The sequence below is a fragment of the Pogona vitticeps genome, chromosome ZW-PAR (assembly GCF_051106095.1).
Source record: "Pogona vitticeps strain Pit_001003342236 chromosome ZW-PAR, PviZW2.1, whole genome shotgun sequence".
Lineage (NCBI taxonomy): Eukaryota > Metazoa > Chordata > Lepidosauria > Squamata > Agamidae > Pogona > Pogona vitticeps.
Genome location: NC_135800.1, coordinates 1,857,325 through 1,882,336, shown reverse-complemented (window position 1 = coordinate 1,882,336; position 25,012 = coordinate 1,857,325). Strand labels below are relative to the sequence as shown.

The following is a 25,012-nucleotide window of genomic DNA, read 5'->3' as shown; positions in this document are numbered from 1 at the left end:
GTCCTTTTCAGGCAGATATCTCGCAGATAGCACTGGGTGGGAAGCTTGGCTGGAGTGAGGCTGAGCTAAACCTGAAAATCTTATCATTTAGGTCTTTCCTCCTTTATATCACACTGCAGTGTTTGTCAGGTAGGAGAAAACGTGCCAGCCCTCTGTACAATCTGCTTTGATTTGGACTCCTGCCTTGAGCACAGGGTCAGGCTCAATGGCCTTAAAAGGCCCCTTCCAACTCCACTCATTTTATGATTCTAAAATGGAGAATTATGGCATTTGTGGTCCAGAAAAAAAAATCTGAAGATCCCATCCGTATTAGACGCCTCACGTTCCTTCGCCTGGAGCAAGTATACATTCCGAGAAGGTTCAACAAACATTGACATCAGGCTGCCACAACACTCTTGCCCAATGATGATGTGGAACTTGGAGGAAAAGGTTTGGGAAAGAGCACGTTGAGAGGAATGGCTTGTTTTCCTCCTTTACCTGTGGATGAAATTCTTCTTCTCCAGGTACTCCATGGCAGAGGAGATCTGGGTCGCCATGTACAGAAGGACGACGGCATTGACCTCCTGCCGGTTGCAGTCCCGCAGGTAGTCCAAGAGGTTTCCATACGTCATGAACTCAGTGATGATATAAAATGGAGGCTCCCGTGTACAGACACCTGCGGAATCATTAAAACAAATACATAGCGATGTTCAGCCGACATGTGGCTTACGGGACTCTCGTTAGCTTTCGCTCCTGACCTTACAGGAGTGATGCAGAGAGAGAGAGAGAGAGAGAGAGAGAGAGAGAGAAAGAAAGAGACAAAAAGTTTCCCCAAGAAACTGGTTAGAGATATCTTAAGCTCCAGGCCTTTCATATTCTAAATGTACGTAAGAAGAGTTCATTAAAAGCCCTGTTCTACTTTTCAGAAACCGTGGGCTCCTGCCAAAGAATGGAAAAGTCTCAGTATGGTAAGCAGCTTATCTGCTTCTTAACATCCGTATCGTCAGGCGGGGCATTAGTTCAAGTCGCCCGGCTTGGTATTTCTGTCACTTACCCAGTAATTGCACCAAGTTCGGATGCTTGATCTCCTTCATTACTGCTGCCTCTTTCAAAAATTCCTCCACCTCCATCGTGTCCTCCTGCAAGGGGAGAGAAGAGCGGGGGGGGGGGATGGGTTGAGTCAGACAGGATGATCCCCGTTTCAACAGATGGAGTGGGATGATGGCAAACCTATAAAGGTATTGAGAGACCATAGCCTCTGACTGCAACCCCAGGACCACTATAATGGCCCCCAGGACCACTATATCTTATTGATACCCATTTTGGGAACAGTCAAGACAGGGAAGTGCAAGTGTGATTTGAAAAGAAATCCACATGTGAAAGGCAGCAGGCTTTTGGTTTATCTCTTGTGTATTCCCTCATTTACTTATTTCTATGGCCGTTTACATGATTAAAGAATGCATAGTAAAATTTTGCACGAAGTTGAATCAAAGAAATCTTGCACACAGCTGCCTAAAGACAACCGTTCAGAAGCCGTGACGTATGTTCCTTGCATTCAGATGTTCCACGCACGTGTCAAAGCAGGCACTGCTGATTAGATGAGGTATGTGCATGACGGGTGTGTGTGTGTGTGACTCTTTCAAGAAGGGATCTTTCCCACATGGTTCCCCAAAGCCCTGATGTACATTATTTTTTAATCTCTTGCTCAAGAGCATCTTAGTAGCTGAAAAACCAACAAGCTGTTGAGTTAACTCACTAAACTGACTACACCTTGCTGCTCTTACTTCTTATTGAGGTTTGTGTGTGTGTCAAGTTTTCAGTCTGGAGCAGACCCAAAATGAAAAACGATTATCCTGACGCCATCCTTACTTCCCCTAGTACGTACGTTATCGTTCTTCTTTTTCACATTTTCATTTGGAGAAAGGCCAATTTGAAGGATTCAATTTTCCCACTTCAGAATCAGGTAAATTCGCATTCAAATGCAGCCTGAGCCAATCTCTCCTTCATCTCTAAAGCTCCAGATCTTTAGTGGTACAACTCACATCATCAACCATCAGCACAGAGTCCAAAGCATCTGGACAGCATGAGGCGGGGGAAAGCTGATGGCCTCACTTTCCGTCTATGAGAGAGATTGGTATTCCCAAACTGCTTCCATTCTATGGTGCTTCCAAACAGAAACCACCTAACCCTCTCAATCAAAGGTTCTCTGTGCAGCTATTCTATTTTACTAGGCTTATCACATCTCTATAGTGAGAAAAAAAAGATGGAAGCAGCTGTGGGAAAACACACGAGGGTGAAAAGTAGAAGACGACAATGTCTGTATCCTTAAAAAAAACACCTCTACAAATGAGGCACACTATTGCACAAGAAAAACGTCAGTCTCAATAAGAGAAGGAAATGCTCTGGATAAGAGAAACTGGGGAAGAAGAAAAAAGCTCTTCAACTAGGCATAATGGTTGGAATATTGGGCAGGGATGTGAGAGAACAAGGATCAAATCTCCTCCGAGCAATACAATTCCCCAGGTGGCCTTAACCAGCTATTCTTGGTCAGCCTGTCCTGCTCTCTTGTTCTGTTGTGAAGACAGAGAGGGAGAGAACCACAGGTAGCTAACTAATAAACAGAATGGCCAAAATCTTTACTGCTGGTAGAGAAATCCCTGATGGACAAGCCTATATATACACAGAGGGAACGGTCCACTGAATATTAAACACTACAGATGAGAAGAAGGGGAGGGGGGAAAAGCAAAGAAAGGCTCTGGCTTTAAGTTGTGGTTTTACCCACTTGAAGCATTTGGCTGGTCCCGACGGGAAACCACACGGCGTCTGGTACAATTCAGCAAGGGCAGGTGGTATATTTCATATTCAGAAGCTGTAATCATATTGTTATCATACACCCCAGCCACCACTTCTGCGTATAACAGGGTGCCGGGGAATGTGCACTGCCCTTAAATCAGCGATTCAAAATGGCAGTGGGTGTCTATCAAGGGCTGAAGGGTGGTTTTCTATAATTTGGGGGGGGGGGGAAGTACTCAGTATTGTAGTTTTTAATTTAGGAAATGGGGAACAAACTCCTCCAAAATAATTACACTGATGGCTTTCCTAGCGCCTTTAATATCATGCAGGTTAAATTATTGGGAAGGACACATACAATTTTTATTATATATCAAAAAAAAGAGAAGGTAGCATGCGTTGAGAAAGATCTGAGAAGTAGTGCTTTAGACGATGCGCCCTCAGTCTCACGCCAGCGTTATCGATAGTCAAGCACCATGGGAGTTGTACACTAATGACACCTGCAGGGTTCCTGGTTCTCTGCCACCTACAATCAAGAGATGCCTGCATATTTATTTCTCCTGAAGGACTATCTTCGGTCATCCACGAGGACTGTGTGTTCCTTGAAGGAACTGCAAAACCTACTTGTTAGACAGAAATTCTTATCCCATGATGAAAGAAAAGCCTCGGTTCATATCAGGACAATGTCTGCTCCCTTTCAGCTCTCTTTTGCCCCACGTAGGCTGGCAGCCAACTCATTAGTTCAATATAGGAAACTAAAGGCTGTTATATATGAAGGCTGACAAACCATAGTATGGGATCAGCTGCCAATCCAAACCCCCCTAACAATAGAGTTCACCTTCTGCTTTTCAAGACCTCCACGTTGATGGAAATAGAAATGGTGAAAGAAGGAAAGGAAAGGAAGGCTCTTAATAATCACAGAATCATAGAATAACGGAGTTGGAAGAGGCCTATAAGGCCATTGAGTCCAACCCCCTGCTCAGTGCAAGGATCCAAATCAAAACAGATCTGACAGATGTTTTGCTGACTTGCCTTAAGCTCGAATGGTAGCCAAAAATCCATATTATGGCTAGTGTAAACCACGGTTTGTTGTGATGTCTGCATTACATTACATGGAAGAGGTACTAAGAGTTATTTCGAATGGGGAAAACTCTGTACCTGTTGGCCATGGTTGATCATGAATCAGCATAAAGGAGATCAGAGTTTATCATTATTCATGTCTTGATAGCTCTGCCAAAAGCTATGCTCTTTGGAAATACCTTAACTGGAAATCCTTTAAATCCTTTTAGAAAGTCTGCTTGATATTCACAGTGGAAGCTATTCTTCCCCGCTTCATCTTTCAACATACTGTTGCATTAATTGAAAGTTTCCCATCAGGAGGCCTTCTTCGTAGAAACGGCTTCCCATTGAAACAGCCAAAGACCTGAACGCCACCCTCCCAAAATTAAAAAGAATCTCCTGGTTTTAGGAAAAGAAGACAAGAGGAGACAAAACAACAACAACAACAACAACAACAACAACAACAACAACAACAACAACAACAACAACAACAACAACAACAACAACAACAACAACAACGCGTTGAGGGGGAAAGCACTGACTACATCGCTACAAGATTTTCATCTCCTGGATGATGGGACAGAATTGAACCAAGCAGATCCTGCTCCTTTTACACCACCTTCTCTCTCCATACGGAAGATTCCCAAGTTCCACTTTGGAAAACAGTGAAAACTACATACTGACACAGGCAAACAGAACCTAGAAAAATTTTAAAAAGAAGGAAGGCAAAAACATTGCGACACTGTAAAGCCTAACTTCTCTATTTTAATGCGAGCTTTCGTGAACTGATGGACAGGTCTCAGGAGGTGGACTTGTCCGCGAAAACTCACGTTAAAAATACAAACGGTTAGTCATTAAGGTGCCATAATGTTTTTGTCTCCTTTATTTTTTTTTTAATTTTCCTTTTGTTCTTGCCTAACATGGCTACCTCTTCTATTATGGCTAATACTGACCGAGGCTTGCTCACAAACACAGCTCTGTTGGAACCAACCAAATCTGCACCTCATTCGGGATCCTGCTTTCCACAGGGGCAAAACAAGATGCCTCGTACACCCCCCCCAAAAACCCCATTAAGGTCAACATAATCTATAACTGAGGGTTATCTAGTATCTAAGTGCTCAGCAGCCTAATACCTCTGGAAATATTGGGCCTTACAGGATCAACAAGATGTCAAAGAACTTCACCACAGATTTCTTCCCCCTTAGGAATTTTCATGTAATATGATCTGGTGATGAGAAACTTCTTGCATTAGAAACATATTGCTTCTCTGTTTTCACAGCCTCTCCCCTTATTCTCCTCTCCAGTTAAGGCTGCATTCGGGCGGTCATTAGCTGAAAGCCAACCTTGCCTGGCCTGGCTCTGGAAGGAGGAAAGCACAGTTCCTGCTCAGCAGGGCGTAGGGTCCAAGATAAACACAAGCTGGGTGGCCAGAAGGTCATTTACAAAGCAGGCTGGGGAAAGGCCAGAGACTTTATAGAAATGCTGGGTTGTTGTTGTTGTTGTTTTTGCACCTAGTCTGCTTTCTGGGAACAAAACCGGCAAGGGGTTGACGCAGACCAAGACAGAAGGAATGAACTGTTGTAAAAGAGACTGGGAAAATACGCTTAAAGGCTGTGTGATAAGGAAAGCAACCCCAGGATTTCAGGCGCTGAAAAAGGTGAAACTCTCTCCATTAGCCCCCAGTATTCTGGAGTCTCACTCTACAAACACAACCACAGTGAACAGAGGCCACGCAAGGATGCCGGCTATGTGTGTGTTTGTTCATTTAAGCACTTTGCAAATCAAAAGAGCCTTCACAAAAGAGTTGACAGCGCAGGTAGTCTTCTTCACGAGGGTGAGCCACCGTGGGGCAGCGGGCCGGCCCCGAGGACCCTTGGCTGTCACCCCCAGACCTCGCTGGCATTTTGTTTTGTGGCTCCACACACTGCGCCTGCCTTCCTCCATCAGCCCCACCCTGCTTGGTATTTGCTTCCAATTAGTTTGACTGGCAGCCCGTGCACCAGCTTCGGGGGGGGGGGAGCCTCTACAACCACCGCTCTCTCTCTCCTGCCAACGGCCAGTGGGCTAATAAAAATACCCCCCCAACACTCCCTCTGATCTCTAAACAGCACAACCAGACGGGTCAAAAAAATGTGCCCCCGCTTATAATTACACAGCCGAGGAAGTCAGAAAGCAACAGCTGCAAAATCTCACTCGCTCTGGAGCAAGCTTTCCCTCCTCGAGGGTGACTTCTCTGCAAACCAGGAGGAGACTCCACGGTTCGAAGGCTGGAGCCAGCTTTGGTAAGTTCAGGTTCAAGGCCACATTAAGTCCCAAAAACAAAACGGATGACCATGGGCCAGTCATCCCGTCTCTGGGTGATCTGCCTCACAGGGTTGTTGGAAGGATCAGCATCCTTCGCCACCCGGACTGCGATGCATGGGTAGGATGGGCAGGCAGCCCCTCTTGGAAGGAGACGTTCTGTCATCTAGGGCAGAGGTCCCAAACCATTTAGAGTCGGGATGCAGCCGCTGTACACAAGAATTTATTTACAATATTTTTTTTTACAATTTTTTTTAGCCGCACCATTACCAGAATTCTCTCTTGTCACCAAAATAGCTTCCCATGTTCCTCAGCGGAACCTGGGTATCATTGAGAGGGAGGGTTTTAGGACCGAAAGGGATTCTCTCCTTTCCACTAACCTATTGTTAAAGTTATTTTTCCTACCTGTGGCTTGCTCACTCCTCCATCCTTTTTTATTTTTAATTTTTGCTTCACTTCCTTTTGTTTGCTAGTCTTTCTCCGGTCCTGATCTCTGACTATGAGGCCAGCATTGAAAAGTCTGTCTACCACATAGTTCAGATTTACCTCTCCTTGTTTTTTTATCCTTCTGACTGTAACTATAGACAGGAATTGTAAGTAAATATATCTTCTTTTCTCCTTTAAATGCTTCCAGAGTGATTTTAATATACAAAGTGCTAGTCTGCGGGGTTTTAGGGTAGTGATGAGACTGTGCTGATCTCTACACATTTCTTAATCTGCTAACTAAGAGGGAATAACCAAAAACAACTTTCCCAACAGAATTAAGACTTCACGGTTGCTGCATTGGGTCCTTCCACTGGAAACATCTTCCAGAATCTCTGTCTTAGCTCTCTGATGCCCGCTTACCACTTCTTCCCCCGGGGAGAGCAGAGGATTCAGAAGACAACAGGGGATGCTGACAGTAACAATAATTTGTTTGTGAATCTACTGGGCATGAAAAGATTTTCAAACTGACTGGTCTTTGACTTCCCGTAATACCCAAGGCTGGAAAGAGGTCCAGCCCGTGTCAGTCACAGGGCATGGCTTCCAAAAGCTGCCCAAAAGGACATCTCAATTCTGAACCCTCGAGGGGCAGGCAGGTACTTCCAGCTGCTGGATTCAATCACATCAGTCTTTTTGGCTGGAAAAAAAAGCCTAGCTGGACTACTGTATCACAGGGAGTGGGGAGGAGATGACGCTCTTGCGGAGAAGGGAGTGGGTGTGAACGGAGAAGCAAGGAAGACCACTTGGGACAAGGGCTTCGTTTCATGCAGGCAACGGAAACCTCTCAAAATGAAAGTGATTTCTGGACAAAATCAGAAGAGGCTGGCAACAGCTTTATGTGCCACTGGCAGCGAAGTCCCCTTTGCTGTTAGCTGGACAGCAATGCAGGCCGCCTCCAGCAACCGTCCCTCATAGAACGCACAGGCTGCTTTATCTTCTGACAGCAACTGACGGTGCTTCTAATTGTGCTTTAGTGGAGTTACAGTGGAAGAGACTGCGGATTATTGTGACTGAAGATCACGGGAAAAGCCCTGGTGGATCAGACCACAGGCCGGCCGAGTCCAGCATTTCCACCCAGAACGGCTTACCAGCTCTCCCAGTGGGGAACCTACAAGCAGGATCTTAACAATGTGCATAGCCTGCCAAATGAAATGAAACTACCCAGAAGAGTGCATTAAATTTATTTCTTTATTTAATTATTTAATTTATATGCCACCCACACTACCCAGAGGTCTCTGGGCGGCATATAAGTTAAATAAATAAGTAATTGGGTGGGGGTGCATGGCGTATATACAACTTCAACATGAGAGCACCGTTTCCTCTGAGTTCTCTTGCATGTCAGGGACCTACTGGGGCCAATATTGCAGGAAATTTATATCCGCCCTGCATGGCAGCCATTCACACCATTCATGAATTTGCCTCATCTCTTCCAAAGAGGTACCGAGGGGCAGGCCTTGTATTTCCTTTGACCACTACTAAATTTATCCTATTAAGAGTATGCAAAAGTAATTACGCCAGTAAAGTATTTTGTGCAGAGGTAATGATGATGAAGGGTTTTTGCACCAAATGGCCGAGCACCCATATTGTCACAAAGAGTGAGCAAAAGCCAGAAGTGCCATGGCTGTCAGTGGCTATGGGCCATGAGTAATAAAGAAGGGCAGGGCAGCGGGAGGGCTGGAATGGATGAAGGCATCTTCCACAGTTTCATGCCCCCTTTAGACTTTGGTGGGCAGGCTCTGCTGTCTTTTCCCAAACATCACTAGAATTTGGGAGGCAAACTGCTTAATTGGTCCAGGAGGAGCAAAACATTCTTTTAAATCATCAGGTCCTTCTTCGCACTACAACCAACCTGGTGACTTTGGGGGCAGCACCGGCCATTCTCCACCCGACAGGGATCATGGCATCAGCATATGGCCCCTGAACCACCACACAACTCCTAGCATGGGCCTAGAGGAAGTAAGAGCAGAACCGAAGTAATAGGCCTGGGATGGTGTAAAAGGAGAGTGGGAAGATCGAAGGTCGCCCTGTGGGTGAAGGAGAAAGAAATAAGGAGCAGGTGGGAGAGTTTGAGGTGGGAGCGAGGAAGGGATCTGGGAGGAAAGGAAGAGGGATCTGAAAGGAAATTCACACAACCAAGGACTTGCAGAGAGGAGAACGGCTGGAGTCTGCAAAGCTGATTTAAAGATTCTAGCCACCGGTTATGGGTCCCAATTAATTGCAGACAAATGAAAAATATGTGGAATGCAAGTTCGGTAGCTGGACAATTTTACAAAAGTAGACATTTTTAAAAGGGCAGCTGGTAAAGTGGCGATAAACGGAGGATTTTCCCTGGCCGTACTGAATGGGTTTCCCACGCTGCAGTGTTGGGCTCTTCAGATATTATAACAAGACCCAACGTGTTCTTGGTTTCTCTTTCTCCTTCAGCAAATGCACAGCACTAATTGAAGTCTTACTTAACAGCCTCAACAGAGCTAAAAGCTACAGAAGCCCCAAACGGGGTAGTCTGGCCCTCATTTTCCTCTCTGTTGAAACTACTTTGGTCCAGGCGGCTGGGAGCTGCTTCCAGCTATGTTGAAACAGGATAATAAATAGGTTGACATAAAAATAATTCATCAATAGCGAAAGCTGTAGGAACTACTGAGGCAGGTTTTTCCGCCCTGCCTCACTGGGGGGAAAAGGGAGGATCCGAAGCTTGGAGACATTCAAAGGGCTTTGAAAAGTACCTCCCTCTCTCGTCAAAGACAAATTACAGTTCTGAAAAGTCCCCTGCTAAGAAACCACTAAGGGCTTGTCTCCCTCTGCTGGCGTTTAAATATAGATGCGAGGGAATTTAAAACACAATACACCCCTCGACTTTCCCCACACCTTTGAAGAGAAAGCCATAATCCCGCCGTCAGAAGGATAGATGAACGGATTTAAGAGAAAGGTGGATTAGAAGGCTGCTTTCAAGTGTGCTTTATAGGCATGCATAATTCCAGACTCGTTCCTTTTTTGGGAGTTTCTTGAATTGTTCGGGATTTACTCTCCCCCTCCCTCTCCGCCGAGGGAAGGAGGGGGGGAGAGCATGCAAGAGAGCTTCTTGGCATTATTTTAGTCCTCGCTTCCAGTCATCCTTCATTAAGTATTTATCCGGCGTTTTGGAATCAGCGGTGGAGCGTGTCAAAGTACCTGCTTTCGACGCGCAAAAAGCATGGAGATTTTACGATAGAATGGCTCCTGCACCGTCTAAGAGGATGCGGCGCCTGGGAAGAGAGGCTCTGGAAGGAGGAAGGGCCCTCGCGAAGCCCTTGTGCCCTCCCCACCACCCAAATTTTTCTGATTCCCTCCTCTCTAAACTACTCACCCCTAACTTACTGAAAAGGCTGGCTTTGCTTGGTAAGGACTGGTCTTTCCCTGACACATTTACTCTAAGATAGGTTGCCCCACTGTCTTTCAAAGAGAGAAGGAGCCCAAGGGAGCGAAGGGCAGGCATGGCGTCTGTAGTTGTCTTGTGCCATCATGTCACTTCTGTCTTGGGGCAACCCTAATAGGGCAGGAAGGCGTGGGAAATCTTCAAGGGGTGCTCTATCACTGCCCTGCTCCTTAGCGCCCATAGTCAAACAAGTCAGCTCCTGGACCCTAGTCTGACTGTTTACGACAACATGTAACCTAGCGCCTCTCAGCATAAAATCTAGGTAGGGGGAAGTAAAAGAGAAAACACCGATTGGCAAAATATCCACCTACATCAAGGGCATGTGCATTTGCGTGTGTTCTTATGGGGTCCCAAATGGGAGAGGCTTTTTTTTAAAAAAAAATGTTTACGGGGGGCAGAAATTCCTCGCCTCCATATGCCCCCTGAGATGTTGTCAAGAGTGCAGGCTGGAGATCGCCCCGATGGATTCCGATGGGGCTGATACCAGTGGAAGGAGATGCTGTTCCTGGGGCTGAGCCATCCAGCATTACGGACAGGCGGCAGAATTTGCTTCTGCTGCAAAAACTCTTTGCCACAAAGTCTCTCTGGCACGCTACAGCCGGATGACGAGGCTGGGCTAGTGCTGCCTGACTTAGGTCAGCCCTTTCCAGGATTACCTGTACCTGTTCATGTCTCAATTTTTAAGAGCACCGGGTAGGCAAAAATAACTAGAAGAAGCCTTTCATTCAGGCTAAAGAACAAGCCACCTGCCTTGCACATTCAAGCCCCGAGATAATCAATTAAAAAAAAAAAAAAACCAAGCCTTTGGGCGAGTTCCCTGTTTGCAGGGGAGGCAAATTCTCAGGATCAGCTAACACTAGGTGTCACTCTCTCCATATGTGAAAAAAAGGAAGAAGTCGGTTTTCAAAACATTGGCTTTCCTTTGCTCCTCAGGGTGAAATTAAGGGTGAAAACAGGAATAGAGGAAGAAGCCCCACTATCCTAGTGGCATCTGCACGGTAATTTAAAAAGTCATCTTGGAAGCCACAAAACATTCACAGGGTGTGTGTGTGTGTGTGTGTGTGTGTGTGTGTGTGTGTGTGTGTGTGTGTGTGTGTGTGTGTGTGTGTGTGTGTGTGTGTGTGTGTGTGTGTGTGTGTGTGTGTGTGTGTGTGTGTGTGTGTGTGTGAGAGAGAGAGAGAGAGAGAGAGAGAGAGAGAGAGAGAGAGAGAGAGCGTACAATAATGATACAGAATGATGTTTGTGAACAGAAGTAACAAATACAAAAGTACAGCAAACGTAATATGGCAACTTTGTTCTTTTTCACCCGCCCAAGGAAACATTTTTGGTGGTTGAGTAAGACATTCTGTGCTGCATGTTTCTTAAAACGCTTGACATCTGTTATTGCTTCACATCGTTACAATTCCTCACCAAGTCGGTTCGGCTGATGGTGTCATCTAAGGTTGCAAATGAACATTTGAAAATCTCCTTGCAAATTGCAGGAAGATTTTTCATTCTTGTCTCAGAACAAAATGACTTCAACTTTTTTTTTTGCAGGAAAACATATTTTACATGAAAACGCCTTGTATTTTGCATGCAATACAGTAGAAGGATGGTGGGGGTTTTTTTGCACCAAATGTAAGTTTTTGTTCAGACGCTCCTGAAAGCTAACCTGAGTAATCTTTAATAATGTGAAGTCTGTTCCCTTATAATGCATGTCACCACTTCAGCGCTGCTGTTAGGGTTATTTTACAACTGGGGCTAGGACTGAGGCCTACATCCAGCATTACATACTGGTGGGACCACTGGGATTACTGGCTCCGTCCCTTCCTGGGGCAGTCCTCGGAATGACCCAAGAAACAGTTCCAGTGGCTTTGGGGTGTTCAGTGAATGGGCTGCCCCGGAGGAGGAGGAGGTCCTGCCTGTTTTCCATTCTGGACGGTGATGCGGCACGAGCAGACATCTGGCAATCACGGACACAGCTGACCAGCCACGGACACAGCTGACCAGCTCCAGCGAGCCATCCTCAGACACGCATGCAAAGCAAACAGAGACCTTTAATTCGATGTTTAAACGCTCTCGGAGAGAGGCAAGAAGTGTAGGAACAAAAGACAGGATTCCAGCACCTACCTTCAGCGTTTTCACGGCCACGGTGAGGTTATACTTCTTCCAGACGCCTTCGTACACCTCCCCGTACTGTCCCCCTCCCAGCTTGTGTTTCATTGTGATGTCCGTCCGCTCGATCTCCCATTTGTCATAGTTTGGAGACACACCGTAGATGGTGGGCTTGTTCCTCTTTGGAGCCGGGTAGTGGAGAGTGGTGATCAAGCCGTCCGCGACGGTGGAGTGGTGGTGGACCAGCTCCGCTAAAGTGTTGAAGCGGCTCTCCGAAGAGACGTACAGCTGGGGAGGCAACCACAAAGAGACAGCGGATCACTAAAACTCCCAACGACTGCTAAAAGCTCTCTTAAACCAGGTGGAGGTTTGGGACCCTTCTCGCCCACTCTGCTTGGGGGCTATCATCCTAAGAACAACAAAATGAAGTCACAGTCGGCTGGGGCCTGTAAAGATTTCAACAGCTCATAAACCTCGAGGTTTTTATCAAGGCTTTTTCTTGCTCACCCTCTTTCGCTGGCTAGGGGAAAAAAACAGGCATCAGAAACTTGATTATTTCTCTACTGAGCCTGCTATGGCTGCGGCCTTCTGGAATCTTCAGCAGAGAGCCTCCCCTCTTCACCTGCTACTCCACCTTTCCAGCTGCAGGTATCCGGGACTGAACCCAGGGTCTTCTGCAGGTGAAACCTCTGCTCCGACGCTCAGGTTACTTGCTCTCCATATGGGGCCCAGACATGATTCTTATTGAAGCATGTCATATTTAAGTTAAAAAGCCCATGTAAATCTGCATGGTCTCCACGGTCCGCCCACCGGCAGAGAAACAAAAAAAGGGCAAGAAGGGGAGGGAGGGGTGGAAATGCCTGAGAATCTCACTTCATGAGCTGTTGAACCTTGGCGGCTCTGAATCAATGGCAAGTGACATCCTCAGCCATCCATCCTTACATCTGTCCGCCTGTTTTTCCATGGGGATCTCCCTGCAGAGGGAGGGCTTTTCTGTTGGATGACTCAGGAGGAGGGCTACGCTACATCCCCCTGTGCATTCTGCGGACACGGCAGCTTCTGCAAGGACCCTCTTGAGTCACCGACTGTTGTAGGTGGTGAGCTGCTTTCGCCCCCCCCCCTTGCCACAATCTTGGGACAAATCACCCCCTCTTCCAGTTGGGTCATGATGAGCGACCACGGGCAAGAAACACTTTCCCCAGCTGCCGGGCTACACATTTCAACCAACCCTCTGTTTCCACGCCATTTTGATATGTCTCAGAAGGAGCCAATCCTCTGCGCCCCTGCCCACCCCAGCCACCAAAGCCAGTTGTCCCAATTCTAAGTCTTTGCAGACATAAAATTCCACAGCAAAAATACGGCAGTCTAGAAAAGCAGAAGGGAAGAGCCGAGCTTCTGCCGGGCCCTCCATCCCCACCCCTAAGCATGGAAATAGTTATATGGTATATTTTTTATCATTCTTATTTAATCCAAGAAGTAGGTCTGCAGAGAATCTTATCTCCCTCTGCTTCCTTCACCGTACTCGTTTATTATTACTATTATGTTAATTTTTGAAAAAAATTGGTTCTGATCATAGGCCACAGGCTGTTTGCTTTAACAAATTCTCCTTGTCGGTATCTATTCTTGACAACGCTGATTAAAACAACTCTGGGGAGAGCAAAGTTATTAACCTGCTTAACACAGATCCAAGCTGATTACTGCAGTGCGCCTTGACTGTCCCCTTAGCACAAATGCTGAGGTGGGAAATGCAACAGGGCCCCTTGTGGCAGAACTGTAACAGGCTGTTCATGGCCAGACTGCCCTGCGTTGGTGGAAGACAATTTCACAGAACCGTAGAACTATGGAGTTAGAAGGGGCCTACAAAGCCATCAAGTCCACATCAAAGCAGATCTGACAGAGGGTTGTCCAATTTTTTTTCTTGAAGGCCTCCAGCATAGGAGCACCCACCATCTCCTGAGAAGACGAGGTCCATTGTTATACTCCTCTAAGAGTGAAGAAGCTTTTCCTGATAGTCAACCAAAATTTGTCTTCCTTGAGTCCATTATGATGTGCCCTGCATTTTGGGATGATCGAGAACAGATCCTGCCTGTTCCCTTTAAAGTATCTGAAGCAATCCTATCTCCCCTCCATCTTTTTTCCCCTCAAGGCTAAGCTTGCCCAGTTAGTGAGAAAGTAAAGGTTCAGGTTACACATGGAAAGAACTCACCTTCCCATCCGATGCAGTGTTTATCCTGTAGTGGTAAACCCTTCCCTCGTATCTCAACGATATGGACCTCTGTCCTGGACTGCTCTCACTCTCGCGCACCAGAAAGCTGCCATTGATGCCACTGCTGAGCAGGTACTCGGCAGCATTCCGTGACACCGGCCCATGGTACCATGAATGCTTCTCCAAGCTGTTAACAGGGGTGATGTAGTTGCTCGGGACCCAGCCCTGCCCATTCTTGGTTTGGGCTTCGCACCATTCTCCATTATGGTTGTATCCCAAGACACGAAGCTTTTCACCTTTGTATTAAAAAAACCAACAACACACAACCCCAATCAATCCATCAGTCAATCAACCCACAATATCATTCAGTGTTTATTTTGACATATATAGGTACAAGCTGCAGGCAACAATGCAACTAGGGGGAATCAACAGCATTGACGACAACAACAACAACAACAACAAAAAGACTTAGAAGAATAGAAACAGCTTAATTTGAGAATTAGAAATGTTAATACAATGCTACAAATCACAAGCTTATTATTCTCCTGTCCATTCCTTTGCTCAATCACATTGGGAAGTTTGCGCAGGACCGGCATGGATACGGATAACCTCTTGCTTGCAGGAGTGTACACTGAAGGGGGTCCTAATTGAAGGGGCCCCACTCAAGGAATGGGTTTCAGCAGCGCAGATCAAAATGGCTTGTCTGAGCTTTCCATCTGCCCGTCACACATTTGGACACACCCAGCTGGCATACTCAGTTAATTAATTTAATTAATATCATTTATTGTCATTGTAAGTATATACATAGTATACACATTCAATGAAATTCACACAGACACCCGGAGACCAGACCCACATGCACACACATTAAAAAAAAATTCCCCAAACACTCCCCACCCACTAAAAATCCCCCACTAAAAACACAAACATCTGCACTGCAGGCTAAGTAACACTGTCCAACTGTTCACTACTGATGGTCTTTAATTTAATTATTAAGTGCAATTATAGCTCTGGGATAAAAACTACTCAGAAAACGTGTGGCCCGAGTTTTAATTGTTCTGTATCTTCTGCCAGACGGCAACAGTTCAAAGAAGTTGTGAACAGGATGGGAAAAGTCTCTAAGGATGTTGTGTGACTTTCTCAGACAGCGGGATGTGAAGATGTCACCCAGGGTTGATAGTGGGAGCCTGATGATACTCTGGGCAATTTTAATATTTCTCTGTGCAGCTTTTTTGTCCGCTACAGAGCTGTTCCCAAACCATACGAGAATGCCATAGGTTAGGACACTCTCAATGGTGCTACGATAGTAGGACAGAAGTAAATGCTGAGATAAATTTAACTTCCTGAGCATTCTCGGGAAATACAGCCTCTTCTGAGCATACTAGAGTCAGCCAGAAATTTGCAAAAACTGCTTATGTTATTTCCTTCGTGCACACACTATTTTTACATAGAATTCTGTTCAGTAATATTTAACCGTTACAGTCCACAACAATCTTTTGCAGACAGGAAAGTTTATGTCCCACTAAATTGGACCAGTTTTTCATGGTCCCATAACTGTCTTTTGCTGCAGCGACCAAATATGTTTACTCCTCTGGGAAACTAGCTGTCTGTGCCAACAAAAAGGAGTGAAGCAAAGTTCACCTGGAGTTCAGTTCTCTGAGAAGCTGCAGGCTTTCCAGTCCATGCACAAGGGAACAAGAGTAGATAGCCAATCAAAGAATAATGGAAGGGGCTTTTAAGGCCATCGAGTCCAATCTCTTGCTCAATGTGGGACTCAAAATCATGACAAACAATTGCCTAGCTTTTCTCTTGAGATCTCTTTTGAAATTTCTGGGTATGACAGTAAATGCAATACGATTTTTAGAATGAACAAAGAATGGGTAAATTTTCAGGGTGGTTCCTACTCCTGATTCCAGAGCTTCTGCCCTTCTATCTTGGTTCTCCCACAAGCTTCTCAAGACAGATGCCTAAACAGATTTAGACTTGTAGAGACTTCTTACCTTTGGTTATGCTGAGGGTGTTGTCGCCGCTCGCTACAAAATCGTAGAGGGCCACAAAAAGATTGGGGTCATTTTCACTGGGACCAGAAAGGAGATTCTCCTTGGAGTTCCACCGGGTAGCTTCGCTCAGCCCCTGGGGCTCAAATTCGGAGACTACCGGCCTCTGAAGCGCTTCTGTAAAAGAAAGTGAAAGGGAAGGGAGAGGAAAGAAAGGGTCGTTCTTAGACAGCATCGTTTAGGTCTTTCCCAGCCTTCCCATTTCTAACTCATCATGACTTTTGCACGATGCTTTACAAGATGCTTTGGCTGGAGACACGGCACTTATAAAATACACAAACAACCCCACACCAAATGATGTTTAAAATGGAGGGAGGGACCAAAAACCAAGTCCATTCAGGTGCCTATGCAACATCTGATCAGGAAACTCGTCTGTCTCATTTACAACACAATGGTTGTATAACATCAAACTCTCATGTGCTAAAAGTAAACTCAGGCCTCGCCAGACTCAAAAAACAAAGAATATCAGGGAAGCTTCATGATTGGCCTTTCCAATCCTGTCAAAGACATAAAAGAAGGCCACCACCCCCTTTTGCTTTGCACCCTCAGTCCAACATTTTAGATATCATTAGTGCTTTTATTTGACTGATGGGTTGGATTTCAATCCCACCTCTCTCCCCTCAAAACCCAGGGCAACTCAAGGCAACTCCGGGTAACGCTGAATAAAAAAAATTATGTCTAAAACACAAAACACAAATATGAAAGTGGAATTAAATGAAAGGCATGGTTTGAAATAAAGAAAAAACACACCTGCCAGGAAAACACAACACCTAACTGCTAAGAAGCTCCTTCATCACCGGCCACTCTGTTGTCAAAAGTGTTCTTGAGTATAAAGAGGATGAAAGAGAAATAAAATTACAGTGAAGAGTAAAAACCAACTATCACTCAAGGGGCTGGCACAACTCCATGCAACTCTTAAAACAAATTACGTATTCCCCACTACCATTCAAACATGGCAACAAAATCTGTTTGTTTGTTTGTTTGTTTGTTTGTTTGAGTTCTGCTACATTTCTAGTTCTTCTTTCCTCTAATAAACTCAAATGGCATATACAGGTCCTCTCCCCCTCTCATGTTATCTCCCACAAACAACCCTTTGAGGTTGGTCTTATGGAAGCTGCACACTTACCTGCATTTAATTTTTAAATGAAAACAGTTTATCTTTAACAGTTTTTTTTTAAAAAAATTAAAATAACTTCCCTTGTCAGAGTGAATGTGAATTTTTTTAAGTGTTGCTTCTGCAGGGCCTGCAGTATTTGTACATTACAATTTATATATTGTTACTTCACATAGTCAACAGACGTCCACGTAGTTTGAGTTTTGTAAGGCTCGAGGGATGATACCCAGTAAATGAAACAGGAGCTGTAGGTCAGACTGGGACAGAATGAACGGCCTAACACCACCCAAAGAGTGTCATGGCTTAGTAAGACTTGAAACTGCAATTTCGATTGTCTGTCACATGAAACACTATGCTACTCCTTCTACCGCAAGATGGACTCTCCCTTGACTTAAGCTGAGGTTGGACTATTATCCAGATCTGGAACAGGAAGCTGGTCCGCTCTGCTCTGCCAGTCTTCAGTGTAACCGTCCCTACATTAGCAATAATCAGAAGAAGAAGAGGAATGGAAGGAAATCTGTTAAGCTTTTAAACAGATTTTTTTTTTAAAAGCATATGTGAGGGAGAGAGGAGGAATAAAGATTGGGCGTGCGGAGGGAAAACCATGAAGACCTCAGATCATTATATGCAATAGATACAACATAACAGCTTGAACTTTAATCCAGTTGGGGCATCCATAGGCACATTTTGCTGAGGCACATTTTTAAGAGTTTGTTCTAGCAAAATGTTTTGGCTATAACAAGGAATTCTTGGGATAAGAACAAAAATAAATGTTAGCATACACTGCCCTCTCTTCCTCTTCTTAATACTGTATACAGGCAGGCAGGCTGACACACACACATGCATACACTATTACTGCAAAAGCCATTAACAAAATACACAGTCTCTTGAATTTGCCTTTAATTCCAAAAGAATGAGTTGCTCAAGTCTACAGAATATTACAGGATGTATCACTCTAAGGGATGAGGGAATTAACTGAACTTAAAGCTGTATTCACCTCCAAATTTATAGCACAGGGGACGCAGCTGCAGCCATTAAAGATTTTGCAAAATTTCATTTCGTTTTAAATTCTGGAGTCCTTTCTTGAGGACTACAGGCAGAGGCAGACTGTAATACATTGGACAGGGCACTGGGAATAAAATGGCAGATACAATAAGAGTAAAGTTTTATGAAAGTAACATGGATCAGGCAGTAATAGACCTCTAAGTTTCTGAGATCCTGAAGAACTCCAGTCAGAAAAAAATAAACTGGACTAGCCAAACAGAAAATCTACCGTCACGGCCAAAAATATTGGCATTCTTGCAATTCTATAAGAGGGAGTAAAATGGCATCTTATATTCCTATAATGAGAACTGTTGAAGCATCTGGTATTTCGTAGCTTCACAGGGAAAAGATTGCTAAAGATCTAGCCAGCTTCTAAATACAAGAGGTCAATTTCCTCACGTCCAGTTTGTGGGCTTTCTCCCAGGCATCAGGTCGGCCACTGTGGAAACCAGGGCATCGGACCGGAGAGGCCCTTGGCTCAATCCAGCAGGGTTTTTCTGCCTCCTGATAAAGTCCAATAGGACTGTACACGGTGTGGACGCTGAGGACCCCTTCTTCTATAAAGTCGTCCAAAATTGCACATGTTCTTCAAAGGCTCCCAAGACACTTATATGAAGGCACATTCTAGTTATTGAACTGCAAGTGGGAATCATTCTTCTTCCCTTATTTTGCCTCATCCTTCCAAGGTTTGTTTTGCCTCTAAAAATAAACATGGCAGCCCAGCCAAAACAATTCGGCTTTTAAACATATGTACCATGCACTTCAGTCTATTTCCCTCTGCTTCCTTTTCTTCCCCCCCCTCCTCACAGATTACCCGTTTTTGTCACCCCTGCTGTGCTTTAATGGCAACAATGATAGAAGAAACAGAAAAGCCACTGGGAGAAAATTAAGCTGATTAATCACTTTGCTGCAAAGAATGCTTTGATCTTTGCAAGCCCATTAAAGCTAACCTATCCAACAAGAGGCGCCATATGGACTGGACACCATCCAAAAAAAGAGAAGTCCCTGTTACATCATCAGCTGGGTAAACACCTGAAATAAACAGACAGCAAACAGCTGGAGGTTGTGGTAGAGCTGCATCCGTTTAAGAGCCTGCTGCTATGATTTAAAAAACCCAACTCTTCCTCCTTCCTTTGGTCCACCCGCAAAGCATAGGTTGTACTGTAAACTGTACGCAGTGGGATGTCCTGTAACCTTGGTCAGCAAGGAAAAAAAATGTCTCCCGCTAGAAACTGATTCAACAGGAAGACTGGAAATCATAGGCTCTCTCCCTTCCAATTACATGGAAACCAAGGACAAAGGGGGGATGGCTCGTGTCATTTCCTGAACCAAGGTCCTGGAGAGATGCCAGACCATAAACTGTGAGAGCTCTTCTCTCACTCCTAGCCTGTGCTGGGAGTCAAATGTGTCAACCCTCTGTGTGGTTCTCCAAGCATACTAAGCTACTTGCTCCCTTTCCCAGCTAGAATTTCCATAGCAAGCTTTAGAGTACCGAAATTTGAAAACTTGCAAACTCTATCACCACCCAGAATGCATCGACCTCACCAGATTCAGGAAGCTAAGCAGGGTCTGCCTGGTTCTTACTCAGATGGAAGCCCACCAGAGAACACCAGGAATCTTCAGGTAGACGGCCCTGCTTGAAACTCTGGTATTCGACTCCCAGCAGAATTCACAACACTACGCTAGACACCGACAGTCTGGTCGCAAGACAGAAATTCTCTTGCTTAGCATAATAAGTCATATCCAGAATAATCCCTCTGTTTCAATAGGGATTTGGCAAATCAACCCCTCCGTAAATTCCACCGATTCAATGGACTTACTCTAGTTGCGACTTAACTTTGCTAAGGAACAGGATTCCAGCCATTATATGGCAATTTCTAAAGAAGTACCTGTGTTCATTTTTCTCAGCCTGTTGGCAAAAATTAAAGGGGGAAAATGGGGGCGGGGGAGAGAAGGCAGGAAAATATTGGGGTATGTTAAAGATGAACAGATGTATTTTGGTATGAGTTTTTGTGGACTAAAATCTACTTTTTCAGACACCCATAACGAATTTCAACAGGACCTTCATTTTGGGTTTTTGTCACTGTTTTTCCTCTGTGGAAAGATAAACGTTCTTTGGGTTTATCTTTTATACAGTATTTGCATATTTCCAAGGTGCAGTATCAGAACTGGCCACTAGAGAGAACCAGAGAGCACATGTATATATATTTTTTCTGGCCTGCTGGTACAGACAAACAGTGCAATAACACTGCACACGCTACAAGCTAACGAGAGCCATTATAATTATAATGAGAGCAATGACAAATGTTAAGAGCAATCTTGCTGTCTAGATGCAAAAACCTCCAAGTTTGGATGTGATTTTCCACATGTATCCAGAGAGTTTCATTACTGTTCTTGAGCTCAGAGTTGAAGCCTTATCTATAACAGTCCTAGTTCACTGTCCTTGCAAAGATCGTTCTTCACTTCCATCGTGCAATTTCTCTCTGAAACTTGGAAAACAGCCTCCCTTTCTCTCTCTCTCTCTCTTTCAAACTTCACTTTTTGCCTTGATTTCCTTCCCCCAGAAGAAGCATCTGTTGCAAATGGAGAGCCAAATTCTTTAGATCACTATACGACCATCTTATTTTGTGGGAGACATATATGCACATTCCTTAAGGCTGGGATTACATTTCACTATCCTGGCGACTCTATAGCTCTGGATCAGAACCAATGCAGGCAGGTTACAGCAACATAAACCCACGACAATTCCCTTCGGCTTCCATCTGTTTAGAGCCAAAGGCTTATTCATTTGACAAAGAATATGAGCTATGATTACCATACTCTAGCCTCCCTTTTCATCTGTTCTGTTCTCTTCCAGGTAGTGTTAGCAATACGAGAAACAAAGAATCACTTCTCCACTTCCTTGCTAAGAAATATTTGAGATGCTTTCATCTGTGGCAGACTCATCTTCGGGACAGATACACACACACACACACACTAAATTGGTCCACATTCTGTGGGGTGAGTGCAGTTTTCCATGGTGGGCTCTTGTTTCAGCATACTGATCTCCTTCTTTGACATTTCTGTAAGGCGACTTCCTATCAAAAAGGCTTGAAGCATGCTGGATAAGAGACTAACCCACAAATCCCAAATTCCCATAGTTCCTTCTGGGAAAACCTCATTTTAATCATGGCTGTCTAGTTGGAACAAAGCAACAATATTGTGATATCTTGTGCATGTTCTGAGCTGTCTGAAATTATATACCCCTACTAAACAGGAGTGTTTCTTGACTACTCAGTTAAAGCAGTTTAATGCCATTTTAACTGTAACAGAGTCATCCTGGGATCTAAAGTATTTTTTTGGGGGGGGGGGAGAAATAAAACTCTGTTAGAGAACTCTGGTGTGATCCCTTGAAATAGTGATGTGCCATCATGTCATAACTAATTCATAGCGACCCTAATAGGGGTTTCAAGGTAAGTGAGATATTAAAGGAGTGTTTTTACCAGTTCCATTCCCATACTGAGTTCCATGGCCATGTGGGGATCCAAACCTTAAGTCTCCAGAGTTATAATCCATCACTCTTGCCACTTCATCGACAATTTTATGTTCCTCACTTAACTGCAGGTGCTAGGATTCTGTAGGATTCTGCCATGGCAGTTAATGCACAATCGAACAGAACCATAGATTAATTGAGCTGGAAGGGGCCTATAAGGCCATAGGGTCCAACCCCCTTACTCAGTGCAGGAATAGGTGTATATATGTAGTGTAGATATAACTGAATGGTAACAAAGGAATTACTTACCTTTTCGTAATAAATCCAGTGTACTACATACAAATAACTACCAGAGGTAATTTTTTAAAAATGTGCTCTCTCCATATTAAGATACTAAAATACTAATAAACCTGTCTTCATAGTCACCTCCAAAAACCACAAGCACAAGAACATTTGCGAAGGCCATGAAAGCCTTGGGAACACAAGGACATTCATTTCTTTTCTTTAAAAAATACACAAAAAGGTGGCTGAACGTAAGGACTTCCACCCCAGACTAAACTTTCCTCAATAATATAATGACAACACTGGGAACCGGTAATTTCTAACTTTCAAGCTGTCCCAAAGCTTAGGCTGTCCCTCCAGCCAAAAAGACAACATCTATTCTCTGTTGGCAAGAACAAACGCCACGTCCCGTGGACTTCCAGACAATACAGTCACTTCCTCGCGAAGCTCTATCTTTGTAAAAGGGAGCAGATTTCCTTCTGCATCTCGGCTATTTCCTTGGCTGCCTCTTAAAGGCTTCCTTACACACAACCTGTGATGGGTTTGCACCAGCAGCAGTTGAGGATTGGGTGTCCTGAATGTGCAACCACAAATTTAGTTCCAGATGCATCTCAACCTGAGCAGAATTTAACAATCCTATCTACCAACATGAATTTGACCCAACTCCAGGAGGCAGGGGAAGACAGGAGGCCCTGGCGTGCCCTGGTCCATGGGGTCACAAAGAGTCGGACACGACTTGACTAAACAACAACAACAATCATACTGAGATGGGGGGGGGGGAAGTGCTTCGGTTTTCACCACAAACCAACAGAATCTGGGTTTTTTTAAAAAAAAATAGAAAAAAGAAAGCTGCACAAAGAGCAGCTCTTTCCAAGAACAAGAGCAAAGAGCAATTGGTTGCTTCTTGCAACTGGCTGGGCTGGGGTTACTGTAACAAGATACTTTACCATACAAGTATGTCTGCAAAATCTAAGGGCTGGGAGTTAAAGAAACTGCTGCTCCAGTTACTTCACAAACAAAGCGCTTCCACCAGCATCCACAGAATAGGTTTGATACCTTATTCACTAGAATAAGGAAGGTGAGCTGGGAGTTTAAACTTTTCATAAAGGAAAAAAAAGAAGTTTGTAAAAACATAGATGAACACAGACACAGATATATATATAAAAGAAAGATCATTTTATACTCTCTTTGGGACATATGGATGCAGTTCATTTTCAAGACCACATCTGCAGTGAGGCCGGATTGAGACCCCCCCCTCCATCTGTTCTGTCCCTTTTCATGGTGGAATAAGTGGCCAAGGGGATAGCCAAAGGTGGGGGCAGCATCGGGGTGGGGGGGGAATGGGCTGCAGCTGCCAAACATTTGGTCCTTCCTGCCTCTTAAGATAATATTTACCAGGTGGAATCAAGTGGGAAGAAAAAGGCAGAATGTGCCTTGTGGAAGCCACAAATGAAGAGCTCAACTTAAGGCTACAATGAAGACCAAACAGATCAGCATTGCTCAAACTAGCTTTTAATCAGGCAATTAAAAAAAAAAAAAAACACCTACAAAACACATTGAATTAATACAACATCCAAAGATGTGAATATACAATATATAGATTTTCCTCGATCCTGGGTGCACAATTCAGAAATTCTGCCTTTACGCATTCTGGGTTAAAATAAAGAACAAAACAGAAAAGACCTAGCAAATGACAGGAAAAGCTGTAACTTTGAATCTGCAGATATTTTTTTAACTTAAACGCATCAGCTAAGACCATAAAAACGAGAAGAGATCCCTCCTGGATCAGACCAAAAGCTCATCTCGTCTAGCCCTGTTTCCCTAATGACCGACTATTTTTATGGGAAGCCCACAAGCAGAACGCAGGCGTAAACTTCCACATGGTCCCTAGCAACTGATATACAGAAGCAGGCTGACTCTGGTGCCAAAAGGAACATATAGCCATCAAGTCCCCATTGGTAGCCTCATCTTGTATGGATTTGATCAGTCACTTTCCAAAGCCACCCAAAATTGAAGAAAAACATATCCTGTGGCAGTGAATCCCATAGTTCAACTATGCCCTGTATGAAGAATTATTTCTTCTTTGTTTTTCTGTCTTGTATCTCACAGCACTCAACTTTAGTGAATGATGCCAGCTGATTCTAGTACTAAGATGGATACTCTTTCTGTCTGTCCATCTTCTCCATCCTGAGCATAATTTTATACACCCCTGTCGAGTACCAACTCATGTCTCCACACACCTTTTTCAGAGCATAAAAAGCCCCATACGCTGTAATCCTTGCTCATACAGGAGTTGCTTCAGCCTGCTTACTATTCTGGCTGTCTTTTTCAGCATCTGTTCCAGTTCTACAACACACTTTTTCAGGCATGATAATCAGAACTCAATTCAACATTCAAAATCTGACTGCATGAACACATCATTTTATTTTCAACTTTCTTTTCAAATTATGCCCAAGATAGAATTTAACCTCCCCAGCCCTGTACCACCAGAACTGGAGACTGCAAGAAGAAAGAATAAGAGAGATTTAATAAATAATCAAACATCTAGAGATGTTGCACAACAGAAAAGTTCATGGATACCTATCATGTACGTAGATAGCAAGGAAACTGCTGTATTATGATAACTGGGAAAGTTTTTAAAAAACACCTATTAGAATAAACAGTTCCACCAGGGAAATGCCAAGGGAACAAGTTTCTGTTTTGAGGAAGCAAACAATGA

General features: G+C 44.4%; 1 protein-coding gene across 2 annotated transcripts in view; it reads right to left on the bottom strand.

Moving 5' to 3' along the window:
* Positions 1–25,012, bottom strand: part of ABL1 (ABL proto-oncogene 1, non-receptor tyrosine kinase) — an 89,588-nt gene that overhangs the window by 17,467 nt on the left and 47,109 nt on the right. For both annotated transcript variants that reach the window (XM_072984870.2, XM_072984871.2), the window contains exons 2-6: positions 16,325–16,498; positions 14,325–14,620; positions 12,134–12,406; positions 1,034–1,118; positions 478–655 (exon numbers count right to left, since the gene is read on the bottom strand). In XM_072984870.2, the coding sequence (XP_072840971.2) occupies positions 478–655; positions 1,034–1,118; positions 12,134–12,406; positions 14,325–14,620; positions 16,325–16,498 (1,006 nt within the window). The remainder of the gene's footprint in view (positions 1–477; positions 656–1,033; positions 1,119–12,133; positions 12,407–14,324; positions 14,621–16,324; positions 16,499–25,012) is intronic.